Here is a 22,512-nt window from a genome sequence, read left to right as displayed (position 1 = left end):
CAAGTAAAAACATAGTATTTCAGACTAAGAATAACTTTACAGGAGCTTACGTCAAAAGGCTTGATGTTAGTCTGAACATCACGAAGAGATTCATGTTTTTTCATGAGGAGGCTAACGCTGTACTCAGCAGGAGAGCAGATAAAGCCCCCACACTGACTCATGCCAGCAGAGAGAGAGAAAGACAGAGAAGGGGAGATAGACAGAGAGGAGTGAAAGAGGCAGAGAGAGAAAAGTATAGAGAGAGAGCGGGAGAGAGAGAAAGACAGGGAAAGGAGGGAGAGAGGGAGAGAAAAACAGAGAGGGGGGAGTGAAAGACAGAACCCCTCCACCAAAACAGAGAGAGAGAGGATCTGTGGGTTCATGAATATTCTAATTGACGGCGTTATCTGAGCGATGATTATTAAGTGTGCCCCACCAAGCTGCACTTCAGGCTAATGTAGCGGAAAGAGGCGCTGCCAGGGCTGCTCTACTCCTCTTTGTGATGCTCTATTCTTTTATATATGAATACATGAATTCAGTAGATATGCAATATTGCCAGGAATCAGGAAGTGCCTCATCAACTGTAGGTTGATTTCGCTGTGGGATTTTAACAATATTGGCCAAATGTAAAATGTATGTTGTGTTTTCAAATCAAGCCAAACCAAACAGACTTGAGAATGTATTCTGATTCTGAATTCATATGGTAGTCTCGGGCAAAATAAAAATAAAAAAATCTCTTAGTTCTAGCTTGGGTTGTCAAAAGTATTGAAAATCAGATATTAATAGATATTTTAAAAATACATACTCAGTTGAGCAGGCATCAATACTAAAAAGTCACATTAACAGGACAGAAATGAACCTTTCCTGAATAGCCTTAGAATGATCTTTAGAGGTATCAGAACTAATATAAGACCACATAGACTTGTATGCGCCCATCGAGCCTGAATAGACTCGGTATCGTGTGCTGAGTCTTTTCCTTTGTATCAAAATCGAGTTCGGAATTTTATTATTGTGACAACATTCATTCTATCTTATTAGCCTCTCTAGCTCTCCAATTCTATTAATTAATTTTCATGTACTTTCACATATTATTGTCTTATCTCTACACAAGCATGTACCGTACTTGTGCATACATTTGCTGGTTGGAACTGGATTTGGCCCTGCAGTCATGGCTTGCCTTTTCCTTGCAGTTGTGATTCTGTGCCCTTGCGCTGTATATGTCAGCTTTTTTATTTTTTTGAACACTTGTACACGTGATTTAAATCCCATTTGATGTTTGACACAGACTAGCCTTCCTCCTCATCTCTAATTCTGGCTCTGCTCCCCATCAGCCCAATCACTCTGCCATTGTGTAAGATCATTCTAAAGCTATTCAGGAAAGGTTCATTTCTATCCTGTCAATGTGAGTTTTTTTGTATCAGTACTTGTTCAAATGAGTATCTAGTTTCGATATTAGTTTTAGCATCGATTAGTATCTGATGTTTGATACTTACTGCAACCCTCGTCCATATAGAAATTTAGGCCATGTCACCAGATATTATGAAGTGATGATAATAAGTAATCCACTATGTAGCCTTTCTGGTTTGGGGTCTGTCACCTGCTTCTCTCCATAGAGATGCTAAAGCTGGAATGTTCTTCTATGTGGCATTAAACTTATCCAGTATCTTGTATTTCAATTACAGTGGGGTTTTTTGCTGTTGTTTTTTTTTCTTCTCAAAAATAACAATAAAAACATGCATTCTTGCTGTGAGTGGGGGCTATTCTTCAGATCTGGCCTGAAACTTTGCTTTGGATAGATAAGTTCAATGCCATACTGTGAAACATTCCAGAAACAATCTCCATGGTGATCAAGGTAGCAGCTCTATTTGAAATGTGGTTGTAGGTGGAGTTAAGGTGTTTAGTCCCCTTTTAACCTTTTGATAGATTATTCCATGTTTCATACACTTTTGCAAAATATTGTTTTGTTTTCCTGTTGTTTGCTTCTCTGTATTTACTTTGTTTTTAGTAAATCCTTGTGTTTATTGTCTGTTGCTGTCATGCTACATTGTCCTAGATCAGTGTGGTGGCTGCAGCATCAGTGTAGCCCGCCCTCTTTATGTCACACTATATTGTCTGTAACGCTGATTTGGTTGAACTGCACCGAAGTTATGACAACTGTGGGTCAGCATGTTCTTTGTCAGGCACACAACCAAATCCTGTGTATTCTTCTGCGCACACTTATTATTACACTGATTTTGTACATTATACTGAAAACACTGCTCAGAATGAAGATATGCTGACTGGAGCTGTCACTACACTGTTTCACTCAATATGTATTCAAATGTCCCACAATGCAATTCATAGCGATCTATCATGTGCAGGGGGACATCATAGCTGGATACAGTATTGCATGTGAGCCTGGCTGTCATCTCTGCGAAAGATCCTTTCAGACTTTAGCTAGGCTTTGCCATTGCATCCATATCTCTGTTAGATAATATGGAGAAGCCCATACACAGGTTTGTTATAGCTGTACCTGTGTTTGGGCTACAACATTAACCACTTTGAAAATGCAATTTGAATGAACTCAATTAGCGAATAGCAAAGCATACCATAATTTAATATAGCAGTTACAATGTGAACTTAGAACAGTATCTTACTATTAATATTAAAACATAAATCGCAATGCTTGTCAGAAAAATCACAATGAGATAGCTTTCCAAAATTATTCAGCCCTTACCTGTGTATTGGTTAAACGTAATGTGTGGTGTTTGCAGGGGTCTCGGCACAGCTGACCAACACTCGTCTGAGGAGGAACACCTCTGTGGGAACTCCCTTCTGGATGGCACCAGAGGTAAAAATATCAAACCATTTGCGGTTGCAGTTGTATAGCCAAAAGGTGAATGATATTTTATTATTTGAGGTTTTTGAAGTACTAGTAGAATATTTTTTTTCTAGATCTATACACAGAGCATTTCATTCAGTTGACTTGGTCAGCTATAGCATTTCTCCATTGTTAAAATTACTGTGCCAGTGGTTCCAAAGGTGGTAAGTGGGCTTCATCTGGTGTTACTCAAAAAGTCTGTTTTCAAGTCTGGATTCAGGTTTGTTTACAGTTTGATTTCTTTCTTGCAGAAGTAGTTCTCACAAGTCCATATGATGAAAATTGTCATTTTTTTATCAATAGAGATCCAGGCCTACTTTCCTTCATTAAAGATGGGGTATTACACTTCTGTGGGGTATTAACTGCTACCACTTAACATATTTGGTAGCATATTGATAACAGTGTTCCCTTTTATTGTTTTGAAAATGCTATGTTCATCGAAAAGCATGTTTAAAAAGTTTCCATTCCTTTTTTGATGCTCCCCCTTTGCTCTCAAAGGAAAGTGACATAACATTACAATCAGTGTGCAGTGTATTGTTTTGTATCATGTTTTTGTATATTTATGGGAAATGGCCAAGCAGGAGCGTGGGTGACATATGGCTTGTGGGCTGAGCTTTAGATAGGAATGCACTGCTAACCATAAGGAGGGTTCAAAAATAGCATGACAGAGATTGCTATATTACTCAAACATGTTTTTGATGATGGAATAACAGTATAATGCGGTAGAAAGCTCCAAAACAGTACATTTTGGATAACACCCCCTCTTTAAAGATACTACTCATCTAATTTTAGTCTTTGTCCTCTACACTATTACTGTAAATTAGATTTTTGATCCCCAGATAAAGGATCTTTCCATCTTCTACCAACTTGGTCTTTGTCATGTTAGGGCATCCACTTAGCAACAGGCTGATTCTCTTTACATGATGTTTGCATGCTGTGCAAATAACTTGGATGCTGTGCCTTGCTTGTTGGCTTAGGTCTTGAGGATTTTAATCTGATTTGAGTAAGACACTATCAACGACTTAGGTTTAGTGAAGCGGTTGTTCAGGGTGGACTGGACAGGACTAAAACATTGCGTTGCATTTTTATATCGTGAAAGAGCTTCATTTTTTATCATTGTGGATCTTTGACAAATTTTCTCTGTGGTAAGTTCGTTTGTATATTGCATTAATTTGATTGCATTTATTTTCCCATGGGGAGTCAGTTTTTTTCTAGCCGCATATGTCATTTGCTTGTCACAAGTACAAGCCATATGTGGAGTGGGAATACAAATTGTGTGAGTGTAAACGTTTGATGAAAATGCAGCATGTCAGAGTGGTGGGCACACATTCCTCCCACTCACAGATGATTCCGACTGGAGATTGGGTCCGTGTTGCCCTCAGGATAGCGCTGATAGACTGTGTGTTAATGTGTGTGTACAGGGCCACACAAGACAGCGGCTAGGGACTTTGTCACAGATCGTACACTGTGATGTTTATGTGCAATACAGTGCAGAGCAAAGTCTGGTAAAATACCAGTCTGATTATGAAATGAGAAAATGAAAGGTGGAAGAATGGATCATTTTGGAAAGATATTGTGAAGTTGAAGTGAAAATGTTCAATACTATTTTTTATTAGGATTCTAGGTCAGTGGGTCTGCAGGTGTGTCAATCGATTAATCGGTCATTGATGTCATTGAGTCAATTTGTTGACTTTTTTACTGTGAATGATTACAAGGATTCAGAAGTCAACTGTGAGGGTGTAATACATTTTTACTTGTTAATACGTACTTTATTAGTACATTTATGTTTAAATGAAATCCTGTGATCAGAAACATGATCTGACCAGAGAAATAGAGCCCCTTTTTAGTCCATTAATCAATGCACATTGCATTTCTTTTGTTGACCAAGAGTTTTTTTTGTAAACTACAGGCCTATTATTTACTAAAACTAGCATGTAGCCCTGTCACGATAATTACTTTATTGTTCAGTATATGAAAACTGGAACAATATTTTTTTTAGGTCACTATTTATCGTGTGTACATTTTCTTTGCACCACTTGGAAATGCCTGGTTAGCTTTTGGTTATGTGATGAGATTTAAGCCATGAAAGCTTTAGTTAATAACTTCTATGATTCATTACACATGCAAACTAAGTACTAAAGTGTTTCATTCTGCTGTTTATTGTGTCATGATTTTTTTTTACAATATTGTACATTTAGAACATTTTTTTTGGTATAAATATGCTTTTGGGTTATCATGTCAGTGGTATAAATTTGTTTCAGTATTATCGTTTATCGTCTATATTTACTTTGGCAATATATCGTGCTCCAAAATATGTTACTGTGACAGGCCAAAGAGAGCATGGACTTATAACTGGACTGTATGGACTTATAGCTATTCAAATTCAACTTGTCAATGATTTGAGCCATTTTACAATTTTTCTATAATAATAATAATAATTATTATTATTATTATAATTATTATTATAAACCAACTTTGAAATTACTATTGCAGCATTGATTGCCTCATTTACAACTATTAATACTACTTTAATAACAACCACCAATACTACATATATTACGTATATTACCTACTGCTACTGCTTACTACTAGGGTTGTCAAAAGTATCAGGAATCAAATACTAATCGATATTAAAACTAATGTCAAAATTACATACTCATTTCAGCAAGTGTTTTAAAAAATCACGTCACAAAATTTAAGCAATCCTGAAGTGTTTTAGTATGATATTGAGCATTATCCTGAAGTGTTTTAGTATGATATTGAGCATTATCACAACAGATACAAAGCCTCATGCTAATTTGCATTTTTTTGTATTGAAAATTACATTCAATTACTTAAAACATAGCATTTTTCATCTTCATTCTGATATCGTACTTGGTATCGAGCACTGAGTCAGTTACTTAGTATCAAAATCAAGTTGATATTGATTTTTTTCTGTTTTCCCCTTCAGGTAATAGCGTGTGAACAGCAGTTGGACTCGACTTATGATGCCAGGTGTGATGTGTGGTCTTTGGGCATCACGGCCATAGAGCTTGGAGATGGAGACCCACCTCTGTCTGACCTCCACCCCATGAGAGCCCTGTTTAAAATACCCAGGTGAGCACTCAAACATGCATCATTGTTTTAGGTCTAGTTAGAGGCATTTCAGGCTGATTTCTACCACCTTCTAAGACAGGAAAATTGTTTAGGATTTCTGACATTTGAATCACACATAAAACAGTTACAAAAAACTGTTGAAAAGTCAGTTCCATTGTAAGTGGGTTTAGCGCTAAATTTTTTCTGAAGAGATTGTAACATTGCGGTTCTGTTTAATAGATACGTTGGTGAAACACTCCCAATTTAATAATACAGTGACAAACTTTGATACACACACACATGCACCTGTTTTTAATGTTTTATCTGGCCTTGTATACTTATTTGTTTTGTTTGTTTTTCTGCTTGTATTGTATTTTAAACAGGGTGCACATGAAAAAGAGAACCCAAGTGCTCTCATTGGGTTCCCCTGTATAAAAAAGATATAGTAAAAGAAAAGAGCTCTATTCTACACACTGTCACATGTCATCTATTCTAGTCTACATCTAGTCTCTTTTCTCCACCCTGCATTTGTCCTGTTAGTACATCCCTTTGAGTTACAGGGAAATATAGCCAAAAACAGTGAAGTGTTAATTCTCCAAATAAACTTACTTTGGTCTAGTTACCTCTTACTGAATGTCTATCACATTTCTATCACAACAGGTATTCTCCATAGTCCATTCTAGTCATCATTTTCTGTTTAAAGTTTGAAACAGGGCTTAACAAAATATCAAAATCAATCATCAAAATCAGTTGAAATCCATCGGTCATATCAATCATATCAAAATGATTTGGGTCAATTGTCAAAGTGCAAGGTACATTATTATTTGAATGTTCTCTGCAAAGGACAAACCTCCTGTCTTTTTATGGATTTAGGTAAATCCATGGAATTCTTATAGTTCAGTTCATATTTCAGTCTTCATTCAAATTAAAATTCTTCTGGAGTTTTTTAAAATGTGCACTCTGAACAGAATCATACGTTTACATATATATATATATATATATATATATATATATATATATATATATATATATATATATATATATATATATATATATATATATATATATATATATATATATATATATATATATATATAAATCGCAAATCTAATCACAATACTTTTTTTTGTGCAGCCATAGCTTGAAAGATGCTCTGCCTACTACTGTCTTTCGTTTTTCGTTTGATTTCCTTATAGAATTTGACCTCTTTGTCTGCACCCAAATCTGAATTCGTGAATCAGATGTACTACCTGCAGATTTGCTATTTTCCTCCAGGCGCAGATGCAGAGACAGTTGTGTAACACGTCTCCTCTTCACTGACAGAGCAGAGCAGCGTCGGCCTGGTGCACACTGCTTGTATCTAATCCTTGAAAAGCTTGTCTTGCGTTCCCACTGGAGTCATTTACTCCTCTGTAGATTGTCACCAGACGAACCACAGTCGTTTCATTTCAGACGTTGTTCTCTGCCTGCAGGGCCTAATCCATAAGCCCCGCCCCTCCTGCCTCATTCTGTTCATCATCTGTGTATGTTGTAGACTGAAGGTGAAAAGTAATTGTTTATTTTTAATGCTAGATTGCTTGCGTTCTGGTGGTGAGAGTCAAATGAATAGCTTTGTTGGATTTTATTTGGTCAAAATTGGATAGATTCAGAAAAGGTCATTCATTTGGTGTGAAAGAAATTAGTATTGATTCATAAAGAGCAAATTATACAGCAAAAGATTGTTAGCAGCTACAAGGGTAAAAGTACATCATAGATATTTTACTCAAAGATTTGCTATGTAATTTTGACATCTGCTTTTTCCACTGAGATGTTATTTCTTTGCCTAGAATGTTCCACAGTATGGCATTAAAGCCGACACCACCAGGTTACAGATCAGATCTGTGTAGAGTTGACCCACCTCATTGTAAGAATGCATGTTTTTCAAGGTATCTTTGATAAATAAAAACTGGGGCTGCAAGATTAATTGAATCGAAATTGCAACCATAATTTCCCCCATAAACAGCAAAATATCCTGTCATTTTCTGGATAAAACATACAAACATATTCTGAAATGCAACTTTTTTTAAGATGAAAAGTTATATAATGCATCTTTAAATGTTGTATTCCTTTGTTGCTAAACTTAAACACATTCCAAATACTCAAAAGACTTTATTTTTATTGACTGGTTTTCTTATTAACATATATTCAGAACTTGCAAAAACTTGCAGTAATTTAGTGGCACCATGTTTTTTTGCCATCTCCAGTGGACATTGATTAAAACCTTCATTCACTTAACCCAGCTAACCTCATACATACTGTTTCTTATCCCTGCGTGTACACAGTGGTTGTGGCTCTATCGTGTCTGTCGCTGCAGCAGAGGTCCTGTGCTTGCTCCAGGGGTCAGAGCACAGCGGTCCCCATCAGCAGCCTCCTCACAATCTCATGTGACGTCTGTGGCCAGGCCTGTAGGCTGTCTCCTCACACTCAGCTCCTCCTGCGCTCACTGCAGCTTCCCAAAAGATGCACCCAGGGCAGGGACTCAGCCACACCCTGTCTGTTCTCATTTGTGCTGGATAAAGTGCACCAGAAAATCATTATGCTCATTAGTGCCCTGACCGAATCTGAATATGTACAGAAATTTTTACCCAAATGTTTGAAGAGCCTGAATCTCTTAAAATTATTTATTATTGTTTTTTTCTCCACCAAATATATTAGACATTATGCTTCTTTTTAGCCAGTAAAGCTACCATTAATTTAGTTTCTTTTTTACCAGTAGATGGCAGATGTGAAACCTGTTTCCCCCTCCCCTCATCTGGTCTTTGTTCAGGCTCACTTGTGCTGTCTGGTCTTTTTTTGTCAGACCAAAACTGGCGACTATCAGATAGCAGTACTGTAGATAACATCTAGTGGTGAAGTGTGAGAATACAACAGGGTCGGGTTAGCCAGTCTAATTATAGATAAGCTAATTTAGCTATGTTGTGAAGTTGTTCCCTCATGATTATCTCTGACCACACCCCCACCTGATGACATGAGGTGTTGGTGTTTTAAAGCTACAAAGCATATAGTGTAATAACAAGCACCTTATCAAAACTGATTCCATGCTCTCTCTGCAGGCAACAATGGTGTGTTGTGCTGATTTACCTTTATTATTTAAACAAAAGCAATCATGGCTACTGTAGGACTTTTAATCCATTCCGATTTTTACTTTTTATGACTGCTATGTTTAGCATACACAGCCTTTCTACTGAACTCTTACTATTGCAATACTGGTATCTATTCTACACTATATGGGCCTCTGATACCATCTTTACTTCATGGCAGTTCCATCATACTTAGTGAGCAGCTCCACTTCTTCACATGTGATCACCATCTTCCTTGGACATAGTCTGTCTCTGTATAATCGCCCTCACAGAAACCTGGCTGGACACGTCAATCGCTGACTCTGATGTTGGTTTGGATAACTTTACAATACTCCGATCAGACCGAACTGAGCAGATGGGGAAGAAATGCGGTGGCGGTGTATGCTTGTACATCAATAATAAATGGTGCACAAACATCAAAGTTCATAACAAGTCATGTACACCTGACCGGGAAATACTGACTGTGTCCCTCCGACCTGCCCAGGGAATTCTCTACTGTTGTGATCAGCTGTATCTACATCCATCCCTGTGCTAACAGCAACACAGCAGCGGAGCTGATAGCCAGGGAAGCTAATGACATGCTAGCTAAGTATCCTGGCGCTCGGCTATTATGGGGGATTTCAACAACTGTCGACTGAACAGTGTTTTACCATCTTTCCAACAGCATGTGGACATTCCGACAAGGCGAGGAAACATTCTGGACTTGTGTTATGGCAATATTGCCGATGCTTTCCCTGCTCACTCTTATCCACCGCTCGGCAGCGCCAATCATTACATCGTCTCCCTACTTCCGCTGTACAGACAACAACTGAAAAGGCACCGCCCAGAGTGTTACAGCACGCCACAGTGGTCGGAGGAGCCCACTGCATGTCTTCAGGGTTCGCTGGCCTGCACAGACTGAGAGGTTTTTCAGGGGGACATTGATGAGAGGACCTCGGTGATTACGGACTTTAATACATTTTTGCGTCAGTACCTGCATTCCTGTTAAGTTAATTAGGAAATTCCCAAACACCAATCCCTGGATTACCCCTCAATTTAAGCAAAGCCTGATAAAGAAACACAAAGCTTTTAAGGATAATAATTTGGTTGAAATGAAATTGGCAAATCGTGAGGTGAAAAATGCTGTACTGAAGGCAAAACTGAAATATAAGGAAAGACTTGAAAGTGAGTTCTCCAGTATGAACACAAAACAGGCATTCCAAAAAGTACGTATACTAGCAGGATGCAACACCAAATGAAGTGAAGTAACAGTGATGGACCCAGTACAGTTTGTGGGGGAACTCAATAATTTTTATGCTCGTTTTGATAGTGTGGACCACTCAGGTGAATGTGAGAGGCTTCTGAGAGCACTTCCTCCAGCGGAACAGGAGGAACCACTCCCCTTCACAGAAGAGGATGTGAGGTTGCAGCTACGCAGGTGCAAGCTGGGAAAGGCCCCTGGCCCTGATGGCATCTCAGCAAAGGTGCTAAAGAGCTGTGCACAAGAACTGTCCCCTGTTCTTCATTCTCTGTTTAAAGAGGTCTTCTTCACTGCCACCATCCCGACCATCTGGAAAATGTCAACAATAATCCCCATTCCGAAGAAGCCCAGGCCCACAGAGTTCAATCACTACCGCCCTGTGGCACTCACCTCCATCATAATGAAGTGCCTGGAGAAGCTACTGCTAAACATCATCATCCTTCCGGTTGTCAATCCACAACTCGACCCACTGCAGTTTGCTTATAAGGCCAGAAGAGGCACAGAGGATGCTGTAGCCTGTCTGCTGCATCTCCTCCTCCAGCACCTGGATTCTCCTGGACACTTCACCCGGATACTCTTTGTGGACTTCAGCTCAGCCTTCAACTCCATCCAGAGGCACCTGATGATCCAAAAACTGCAACAACTCAACATTTCCACCAGACACATCCATCTCATCCACAACTTCCTGAGCAACAGACAGCAGGTAGTACGGCTGGGCCTGACCACATCCTCTGTTCTCACCATAAACACCGGTGCACCACAGGGATGTGTGCTTAGCCCTTTTCTCTACACACTATACACCAACGACAATAGAAGCCCATCCTCAAACATCACATATCTCAAATACTCTGACGACACTGCTGTCCTGGCCCTGCTCAGTGACAACACCTCTGTACTGGATTACATGGACACACTCACTCACTTCACCCAGTGGTGCGCTGATAACCATTTGCACCTCAATGTCAGTAAAACAAAGGAACTGCTCTTTAACCCCCCCCCAATCACAGCAATCCATCATCATTAACAACCAAACACTAGAGACAGTGGACAGTTTTAAGTACCTTGGGGTTACAATTGACAACTCACTTACATTTGAACATCACATCACGGACATTCATAAAAGAAGTCAACAAAGACTATCAGTAATAAGAAAACTCAAAGGACTCTATGTTTCTCCACATCTGTTATTACTGTTGTATAAATCTATCATTCAGCCCATCCTACTGTACTGTTCCACCTGCTTCTATAACATGCTTACTGTTAAAAACCGGACCAAACTCATAAAAGTAACACACATAGCTGCAAAATCATAGGACTCCCCACACCCAGTCTCACAGATCTAAATAATCGGGCTATTGGACGCTTCGCACTCACCATAACACAGGACGCCACTCACCCCCTCCAGGACCATCTAATCACTCTGCCCTGAGGACGGAGGTACAGGGCGATCAGGTGCAGGAGGGCTCGGTTCGGTAGAAGCCTGGTCCCAGCGGTCATTGCTTTCTTAAACAACAGGCCCCGCTGAGGCATAATGTCTGTTTTTGTAATGTATGTTTATGTGAGTGTGATGTTTGGTGTTTATCTGTGTATATGTCAGACATGCTCTGTGTATGTGGAAAGGAATCTCCCCCCGGGGACAATAAAGTAAAGTCAAGTCTTGTGAATGAGACAAACCCTAATGGTCAGCGCATTAGCCCAAACAGGCTCTTAATAAATGCCATGCGCGTCGCTGTCTTTGGGCCCTTGTGCGATAAACAGAAGACGTATACGCTCTCATTACTGTTACTAGTACATTAGCCCGCAGTTACCCGAAATATCTTGTAAAAAAGGTACTTAATGTAGAACAGGGAATTACAGCAAATTAGCTTCACATCTGCAAGGCGTTGTTAAACCTGAGCTGATAAGAATGTTTGTATAAATAGAAAGCAATTTGAGCTTTCATAGTTACTGTCATATCAACATGATCTAAATGCCCAGGTAGAGACAGACATTTTTCTTGCAGCATTAGAAAAAATGGTGGAAGATAAATTGCTTAGTGTTAAGACTTCAGTCACTTGTTCGACTGTGAGGCTTTTGTTCAGCAGCCGCCCCCTCCTCCATATCCCCCTGTAAACTCCATCTCATCTTATCTTTCCATTTATCTTTGCGATTGCTTTTTTCCCCGACAGAAACCCGCCGCCTACTCTGCACCAGCCCGAGCTGTGGTCAGATGACTTTAATGACTTCATCTGCAAGTGAGTGTGGTCCTACGAATGTGTGTGCTAACATAAACAAGTATGTGGGAATTGAAACTATGGGCTACTCATGTGTATTATAGAGAATAGTTGGATTGTAGGATTACTGACATTTTTTGCAAATTTACCAAGTTTACCGAATTTAGTTGTATATCCATGCCGACCCATTTACCCCAATCCATAGTTCTAGTTTAGAAATAGCAGTACTCAAGAAAGGCCAATCTGCTGTGAGCAAAATAAAAATAAAGATGCAATATGTTTGTGACACCAAGGATTACCGATGGAAATTAGCATTTTGCTAAATCTGGTGCAGCCATCTATTTAATGTATCTGCACATTGTCCTTCAAATAAATAAATAAATAAATAAAACTAATAAAAAAATAAACAAGTGTTTAAAATAAATAAAGTAGATCTATTTTGTGTATTTATATAACTTCCTTTCTTGATTTCTTGCTTAAATCCTAAACAAACAAAAAAAAATACTTTGATCCATTTCAAAGTTAAGAGGTTTCAGAGTGATGAAAAATTAGGACTGTTGCCATAGTGATTAACAATTTAAAACAAAATATTATATCTTTTGAATGGGAATTGAAAAAAGTCTTCAAAATGTTGCATAACAGGAAGCTGAAACCTATGAATACGTATGTTCTTGTTCATATCAGTGCTATGTTTTTGTTATAGGTGTCTTATCAAGGACTTTGAGTTGAGACCCAATGTTGTTGACCTGCTGCAGCATCCTTTTATCAAACAGGTCAAAAACAAAGAAAAACTTCTACAAAAACAACTCATTGAACTCATCGACCTCAACCAGCAAATAGGAACCATTGAAAAAATACGGTACATTATACACAACTTCTACTACTGTCATATTCCCACTGTATTCACCATGAGTCACCAAAGAACTCTCTATCCCTGCCAGTATAATCTCATAGCACGCAGCTTAAACCCTGGAGACAGCTAAATCCAAATTACCCTCCTACAGTTCCTCACATAGGCAGAACGTATGAAACCCCGATGTGTGTTCAAATGTGTATCCTCTTTGTGTCACTAAAGCCATCACGGAAACACAGACAGAGGCAGTAATGACAGGTAACACTGGCACCATGGACTCCCAGTAGGATAGAGAGACACTTAAAGATAATAGGCTTTTTAGTATGTGAGAAGGAGTGGAAGGAGTTGTTATCTATGCAAGAAACGATTATTGTTTACATGCATCAACCCTGCTGCTTATTCTGGCATTCAATTTCATAAACACCATGTAATGTTTGTTATTGTTTGATAATGTAACAACTTGTCATACGAGCTGCAGTGGTTGATTGGCTCCATGTCAAAATATTTATAAAAATAGATAAAAGTTAAATATATTTATTATAGGGATAAACATATACATTTACAGAATATACAATACTTCAAGCCTAGACACCTCTGCATCAGAACTTTAAACTTCTGTGTGCAGAAGTCTCTATGTATGAAACACAAGACTAGCATACATGAATATTCCATTTGCAAATGTCCAAATCTTTGTTTTACTTTTTTATTAAAGGAAACACTTTGAGATTTGGCTTGATAATTTGCAAATGAACTCTGCATACATCCCTGAACAAAAAACAAAACTTTTTCATACGGTAGCAGATTATGCCTATTTGGTTGTAGAAAATCTATGAAAAAATATTCTATTTTAAAGTCTGCAAAGGGCCATGGGGTGAACTGTCATGAATGCTTAAAATTGTCAAATTGGGTCCTGTCTAGAATTATATTTTCTGTTTCTTTATATTTTAACCACAACCAATTACTTTGTCCCATCTTACCCCTTTAGCAGCAAAAGCCAGAGCAACTGCATAGACACTAGGAGAATGGTTTTGAATCTAAATTACTTACAGTATTCCTCCATTTACATAATGTAATAACTTATGGTTCACTGCTCTGAATAAAGCTTGGTTTGTTCATAATCTTGATTGTAGGCATGAACGCATCCACACCAAAAAGGGCAACCACATGAAGAACCAGAGCGACCCAGACGAGTTGGAGGACCTTGCTACTCTCGAAATATTAGACGAGGTATGAATATAGTAGAATAAAACATAACACATTTTAATTATTAAGTATTATTAAGTATTAATTAAGTATTTTGTGATTTATGATAAAAGGTGCATTATGTAACTTTTCTGCTTGTCTTCAGGGAGATATAACTGCTGTACTTAGGATGTTCCACAGTACGGCATTAAACTTATCTATGTTTTGCATTTATTCAGTTACACTTGTTTTTATTCCTAAAAAATTTAAATACACAAATCTGACCTCTAACTTGGCCTGGTGACATGCATGGGGAAAGATACATTTACTCTGGAACACTGTGGAACTTTCCAGGCAAAACAATAACATCTTCATGGAGAAAAGCAATAACATCATGGAGAAAAGCAATAAAATCTTCATGGAGAAAAGCAGGTGGTGGACCCTTCACCTGAAAAGTTATATAGTGCAAAAAACACAGATCTATTTAAAACCATGTATTTATTTCTGTAATGATTTGAGAAATCATTTAGATGCACCACATGCTTATAAATGCCCATGGCTAACTTATTTTTTTAATGATCAGTCATGTCATCCACGATCACTAAGTGCAAAATCCATCAAACGTGTGCGCTAGAATAGATTGACTGATACACAAACTCGCCAGCGGATATTTACGCCATTCCTCAAGACAAAGATCTGGGCTGTTGTTGATCCACCTACCTTAACTCGGGGACCAAATCAATCACATGAAGATAACACTGATGCCATGTCTTCAGGCAGGACATAGAATAATAAATGTACATAAGGATTTTAATGAGGCAGCTTTCCCCTCCCTCCTCTGTTTGCAATCTTATATCATGTTATAACTATGTGTCTTTCAGAACACCGTCACGGACCACCTTCAAAACCGCTATGAGAGGGACGAGATCTATACCTATGTGGGGGACATTCTCATTGCAGTCAATCCATTTCATCCGATGGACATTTACACTCCTGAGGTCTGTAGACAGAGCCATAATATGTCTCAATGATAGCTTATGGATTTCAGTTTGACACAGGATCATATATTTGATCCATGCTCTAGGTCAGTGTATGGTAGCTCAGTAATGGGGGTAATGGTTGTTCTTCCTCTTCAGTATTCTCAGATGTACATAGGAGCGAAGCGCAAAGCCAATCCACCGCACATATTTGCAGTGGCAGACATCGCGTATCACTCAATGGTGACGCTGAATACAGATCAGGTACGGTGTTTGTCAGGTAAAGTGATCATTAAGCTTCTGGTCAATGAGAAATAGTGATGTGTATATATATAAATATTCAGAAACAAAAATATATAGTAGCTGCAACTATTATTTTAGTAGTAATTTAGAAGTTATTTTAAATTGTAAATTTTTTAAAATTTATTTATAAAATTTTGTATTTTATTTATATTATTTTTATTGTACATTACAAAGAAAACAATTACAAATAAATAAATATATTAATTATTGCTGAAAATCAGAAAATGTCTCTTTCTTACTTTTTTGATGTAATCAGGTCATAGTCTTCGTTATAAAAGATATTTTGGTGTGTGTTTGGAGACTTTTATTTCAGGCCAATAACAATGAACAAAATAGGAATAAAATTATTTCAATAGTCCTCTAGTTATAATTATTCCAATTACTTGTTGCAGGCCATCACAATATGGTGAAATACTAACCTAACCAGTATACTGACCATCCTATTTCATTATTAGAAAAAAATACATTAAGAGTATTCCTGTAAATACCTTCTCAATGCAAAGATATGACTGATAGCCAACAGAAGAAAAAAGAATTGGAAACTTTTGTAATTTCATGAATATATGTAATATTCATCAAAAGTGCTAATATAATGTCCTTTTTCTGTAGTGTGTTGTGATAAGTGGAGAAAGCGGAGCAGGGAAAACAGAAAGTGCCCATCTCCTTGTGCAGCAGCTCACGTTTCTTGGAAAGGTGAGTTCATCAGCAAACTAGTTTACATACCCTGGAATATGGAGGCATTTGCCATTAGTGGAGAAACACAATTACATTCACAGTATCAGTTCTGATTGCACATTCAGAGAGCTTGATGTGTCAGCTAAACCATTATGTACTGCAGGGACACGTCAGTTTGTACCTCCAGCCCCTGTCAATCACAATTTCTAACCTAATGAATAAATCTATTTCACAAAATATCTTGCATTGCCCACTTTAATAGCGTGTGGAATAGGTTGTGTTCACTTTCTAAAATTTGATGAAGTTATGATTTCAGGTGGATCACAGGGGATACTATAGGAAATTCACTGTTTTTTAAAGGAATAATCAAACTTAAGATCTACAAGTGTTGAACCTCATCATTCTTAGAGATTGGCCCCAAAAACATGCCATATTAATGCAGTTTAAGACGAGGCAGAAAACCCTCTTGTTCTCCCTGGCATTTAATACTAGCTAGACAGGATACCTTGGTGTTTTAGTGTACTTTTCCTATGTATCATATTATCTTTATCCTCCTAGGACCTGGTGTCCACATATGTGGACAGCACAATTTGAGCTGTCTAGGCCACAATACATTTTTTTTTTCTCCACAAGGTCCTGGTGTCCACATATGAGGTCATTAAACTGTCACTTAATGGTGACAGAAGACTATGACGCATTATAGTTTAGAGTTAAGATGGACTTTGTTAAAGGCATATGTCTTCCTGCACCTGTTAGCAGCACTTCAAATGAGCCACATTGTTCCAAGTGTCACTATTGTTTCTCTTTCTTTTTTTTAACACTCAGAAAAAATGTTGCTGTGTTCAGGCACTAGTATAGTTAGATTTTGCAAATCATTATTCAAATGTGACGTTGTTGTGTTCTACCTAAATGATTAAAATGTAGAACGAATATCCCCATATGTGGACATAATTTTTCTCATAATGTAAAAAGATAATTATTTTTCTTTTTACACTCATCAGGTCCCAATTAGCCCAAATAACAAAGATAAATTAATGAAGCATGCCATGCAAGAGTTCGGGCCCTAGGAGGGTATATTTGTTTTTTGTTGACTTTGTGAAGTACTTTGGGTGGCTGAAGTTGTTTTAAAATGTGCTGTATAAATAAACTTGAACTGAATTATGGCTTAAAGTCCTTTCAACTGACAATCTTTAGCATAGAATAATGGCACCACTTTCTGAAACTGAAAAATTTATTTCACTCTTGTTCATTTCTTGTGACAGCGAAGACTGGAACATCTTGCCAGTTTTTGTTTCATGTGGATAAGCCCAGTAAATACAGAGATATTAACCATAAACCAGGTCAACAAATCTACAATCTGACAATTCAACAGTAAATTCCTCTAGAGAACTCTGACCTGTCCTCCAGCTCATTCTTAAACTATAGACATGCTAGAATGTTGTAATGCAAACCTATTCTGTTTTTTAGGCAGATAACAGGACGCTGCAGGAGAAGATTCTGCTGGTTAACAATCTGGTGGAGGCTTTTGGAAATGCATGCACTGCCATCAATGACAACTCCAGCCGCTTTGGCAAATACTTAGAGATGAAGTTCACCACCGGGGGAACCGTGGTGGGGGCTCAGATGTCCGAATACCTGCTTGAGAAGTCCCGCGTCATCCACCAAGCCACGTAATTACACTATCATCTTGTGTTTTGTGGTTTTGTCCAGACCTCTTCTCACATGTCTTTGCTTGTTACAACCCCAACCTTCATTTGACAGTGACATTCTAAGATATTTTAATCAAGTCTGTGGTCTTTTTTGAAGAGAATATTGCAAAGCGGGTTATTTCTCATCACGGCTGCTAGGGATCAGTGCGTAATAGCCTGCCTTTCTTCTCCTAACCTCTGCCTTTCCATCTGAAAAGCACTGGCATTTGCCTCCAGCCTGCACCAGTCAATCTATCTTTTCTTCTTATCGCGTGTCTGGGGACTGAACCAGGTCAAGTGCAGGGACTAGCTTATTTCCTGTTTGATCAAAGATTGTTGCTCTCACAAGTGTCCTTAGCAGAACATCAAAGGTGGACTTTGGGTTTTTCATTAAAACAGATGCTGGGTCAGACGGCATTGTGGCTGAATGCCCAGAGCCGACAGACTTTTCACTGGCTTTAATGGACAGTTATGTGGAGATAATCGAACCCAATCAGTCAAGATGGATTACTGTCATTTCAAATTCTCTTGTTACAAGTTACAAAGGCCACAGCACTCAAAAGTCTGAATATATTTAACATTGACATTCAAACGATGTTATTGTGTGTATAGGTCTAATCTTGGTAGGTCTGGCTTGCCATAGTATTGATGGTCTTCAGGCAAATTCACAAATGTCTAAAATGATAATTTCTATTTGTGACTAGAACTAAGAACTGTATTTTATATCTAATAATTGTTGCTGCTTCCTACCTGTATAAATTATTATTAGCCTAAAGAATGTTGTGACATCTTCTAAAACCCCAAACTATGAAAACAATCTATTTACATATTTGCATGTTTTTGTTCTTCTTTGCAGTGGTGAGAGAAACTTCCACATCTTCTACTACATCTATGCCGGCCTGGCTGACAGAAAGAAACTCGCCCACTACAAGCTCTCTGACAGCAAAATACCTAAGTATGTTTGACGCACTTTGGCCCCTCTCTAAGCCTGTTATTTTCCTCCACTGCTTCTGAAAAACCCCCCTTTCCAATGATTCAGGGGGTAATCTTGTTGTTTTTCCTGTGTTTCGCCTCTACAGATACCTGTTTAATGAGCACATTAAATTAGGGCCTGACATCGTGAGTAACACCTCGTACAAGGAGCAGTTCGATGCCGTGGAGCAGTGTTTCAAAGTCATTGGATTCACCCTTGAGGTAAGTTCGCATATTGGGGTACCACTATTTATTTGGTTGACTAATGTATTGTATTTCATCATAGTTTTTGTCAATGCATAGTTATTGCTGACAAAAACAAATACAAAATACCTGTACTTTTCAAATAGTTTTAGCCATTTTGTTTAGTTTTTACTTTATCAACTAAATAAAAATAAACAAAAGGGACAAGTGGATACTATTTTTTAGGAATAATTAGGGTAACTTATAGTGATAGTTTAGTTAATGATTAAGAGTAACAATCTCCTGCAGTGCCTTTAACAATGATTCAAACAACCTATTTAAGGAGTTAGGGTTCCTTTTCATAGAGACCCAAACCAAACAAAAGTTTTTGCAACCTCAACATCCAAATAACAAGTTTTCAGACATGTGCTAGAAGGCCCATGAAACCGTGCAATATACATAACTTTAGAAACAGCATTTAAATCCATATGACATAATCTTTCCTGTACTTTTCCTGATAATCAGCGTTTTTAGCCCAAGTATTCTTCAGACTGTGGCCGCTCTTTGGGCACACTGAGTGACTTAGTGATGGAGCACAGAGCTGCAGCACTGTGGAAGCTAATGAGGCCCAAACAAGTGATTGCCTCTGGGATCTGCACGTCAATAGCACTTATCTTGTAATCACTCGGTGCGGCTCCAGCTACAGTATTTGTCATATTGTTGTGCAAGAAATCTCTCCCAACATAATCTGTTTCTTTTCTATGTATGCAACTTAAGCATCCATTGTGAGGGTAAATATGCGCACACCAGTCCAGGAACACTGTGCACCATGTTGGGTTGCTTATGCACAAAGGATATTTTTGTTAATAATAGGCAACAGAACTAACTAAAGCCTGTGTATCTACAGTAACAATTGAATAGTGAAATTTAAAGAACATCTCAGCTGAGGCTGCAAGACAAAAGGCCAGAGTTTAAATACATTTTGTTAATTGTAAACCGCAATTATGATCTGAAACAGCTGCACAATAGAAATAGGACCATTGACTGCAAAAATGATAGGAAAGCAAGCAGCGGATTTTCATTTTTCAAAAGTGGCTATGTGACATTTTAGAACCCTATGTGTATAAACCAAAGACTGAAATTTGAGTATTCACAACTAAGTACAGAGATCAGGGCTGGGATAAGGGGTAGGTGAAAACTGGAATTTTCTGAGCCTCAAATTCAGAACAGGATTACACAAACATTCAGTGAATCAATGAATCAATCAAAATTCAATTCTGAGTAATGATGAGGAAACAGCATTATAACATGGCTAAATGCTCATTAGTTAATTTAGCATGTGTCCCCTTTAAAATCTGACTCAGTATACTTACCATTGGACATGTGTTGTTTTTTTTTCTTCAGTTTTCGCCTTACTAAACTAGGTCAACTAAAATATCCCTACATAAAGTGCAATTCTGTGCAAAAAATTGCTTTAACAATGGTGTACAAATTATTCTGATTTTGAGGTAAAGCACCAGGACAACCCACAGTGTAAGTAGCTATAGGAAATCATTGAGTACAAAGTGTCTCAGCCCATTAAGCTCTATATGCTGCTCCTTGTTCTTCTCTTGGCAGGAGCTGGGCAGTGTTTACAGCATCCTCGCCGCCATCCTCAACTCCGGGGATATTGAGTTTTCCGCAGTGGCCTCAGAGCACCAGACAGACAAAAGCGACATTTCTAACATCTCTGTGCTGGAGAATGGTGAGAGGCTGCGGCTGATGTAGTGCTGACGTCAAACCAAACGTGACTCTGGGTTTCTTTCTCACAACGAGCCCTCCCTCCTCGAGCTCTCTGTTAAATTCAGTGCAAATGGAGTGAAACTAAATATGAGGGATATGTATAGTGTTTGAATGTGCAGTGCTGGCATAGGAATACTATCTTTATATAAAAGTGCTTATACTTTGAGTTACTTGGGATGTTTTTTTTTTTTTCTTTTTCACTGTTCTCTTAAGGACCTCCAGACTGTAAATCTCTATTCATGTATGGTTGTTTTAACATGAGCACAGCCTACTACACTCTTATACAAATGAATACAAGTTATATATACATAAATACATACATACATACATACATACACAAAAAACAACAATTCAATTTGACCTTTTTACCAATATTGTTCTCTTGTCCATTTTCATTACTCCCATTCTCCATTCAATTAATCTATATCTCTATATTTCTTATGTAGTACATTTGCTTAATGGCGCAGTGGTTTTCTCACTCTCTTCAAAGGAAAAATGTCTCACTAGATTTGATTTTTGGACCACATATGGCATTTTTACTCTACTTACTCATCTACCCTGAATACATATGGACCAAGGTCCTGGCTACAGAAAGCATTGAAGAGTGGGTCAAATGCAAAGGGATATCTATTCTGGTTTAATAATACTGACTATCATCGTTAGGCCTGTCACGATAACGTGATATATTGTTGAAGTACAGTGGGGAAAAAAGTATTTAGTTATCCAGCAATTGTGCACGTTCTCCCACTTAAAAAGATGAAAGAGGTCTGTAATTTTCATCATAGGTACACTTCAACTATGAGAGACAGAATGGGGGAGAGAATCCAGAAAGAATGTAGAAAATAACATTGTAGGATTTTTAATGAATTAATTGATAAATTCCTCAGTAAAATAAGTATTTGATCACCTACAAACAAGCGAGACTTTTGGCTTTCACAGACCTGTAACTTTTTCTTTAAGAGGCTCCTCTGTCCTCCACTTGTTACTTGCATTAATGGCACCTGTTTGAACTTATTATCAGTATAAAATACACCTGTCCACAACCTCAAACAGTCAAGGCCAAGACCAAAGAGCTGTTAAAGGACACCAGAAATAAAATTGTAGACCTGTGCCAGGCTGGGAAGACTGAATCTGCAATAGATAAGCAGCTTGGTGTGAAGAAATCAACTGTGGGGGCAATTATTAGACATACAAGACCACTGTTAATCTCCCTCGATCTGAGGCTCCACACAAGATCTCACCTCGTGGGGTCAAAATGATCACAAGCAAAAATCCCAGAACCACATGGGGGGACCGAGTGAATGACCTGCAGAGAGGTGGGACCAAAGTAACAAAGGCTACCATCAGTAACACACTATGTGTCAGGGACTCAAATCCTGCAGTGCCAGACATGTCCCAACACATGAGCTGC

At 38.2% G+C, this 22,512-nt stretch overlaps 1 protein-coding gene across 3 annotated transcripts in view; it reads left to right on the top strand.

The window, feature by feature from the left end:
- The window catches only part of myo3a (myosin IIIA), a 55,265-nt gene that overhangs the window by 12,724 nt on the left and 20,029 nt on the right, over window positions 1-22,512 (top strand). For 2 of the 3 annotated variants that reach the window (XM_055229959.1, XM_055229958.1), the window contains exons 1-12: window positions 3,937-3,984; window positions 5,790-5,935; window positions 12,442-12,507; window positions 13,190-13,345; window positions 14,470-14,566; window positions 15,403-15,519; window positions 15,658-15,762; window positions 16,411-16,494; window positions 17,944-18,146; window positions 19,021-19,119; window positions 19,244-19,358; window positions 20,937-21,063. In XM_055229959.1, the coding sequence (XP_055085934.1) occupies window positions 5,910-5,935; window positions 12,442-12,507; window positions 13,190-13,345; window positions 14,470-14,566; window positions 15,403-15,519; window positions 15,658-15,762; window positions 16,411-16,494; window positions 17,944-18,146; window positions 19,021-19,119; window positions 19,244-19,358; window positions 20,937-21,063 (1,195 nt within the window). In that variant the 5' untranslated portion in view covers window positions 3,937-3,984; window positions 5,790-5,909. Of the gene's footprint in view, window positions 1-2,732; window positions 2,810-3,936; window positions 3,985-5,789; window positions 5,936-12,441; window positions 12,508-13,189; window positions 13,346-14,469; window positions 14,567-15,402; window positions 15,520-15,657; window positions 15,763-16,410; window positions 16,495-17,943; window positions 18,147-19,020; window positions 19,120-19,243; window positions 19,359-20,936; window positions 21,064-22,512 lie in introns of those variants that run through there. The other variant, XM_055229960.1, reaches the window with a different exon arrangement.

This window comes from Periophthalmus magnuspinnatus, chromosome 20 (genome assembly GCF_009829125.3).
Source record: "Periophthalmus magnuspinnatus isolate fPerMag1 chromosome 20, fPerMag1.2.pri, whole genome shotgun sequence".
NCBI classification, from domain to species: Eukaryota; Metazoa; Chordata; class Actinopteri; order Gobiiformes; family Gobiidae; genus Periophthalmus; species Periophthalmus magnuspinnatus.
This window is presented reverse-complemented; position numbering and strand designations above follow the sequence as displayed.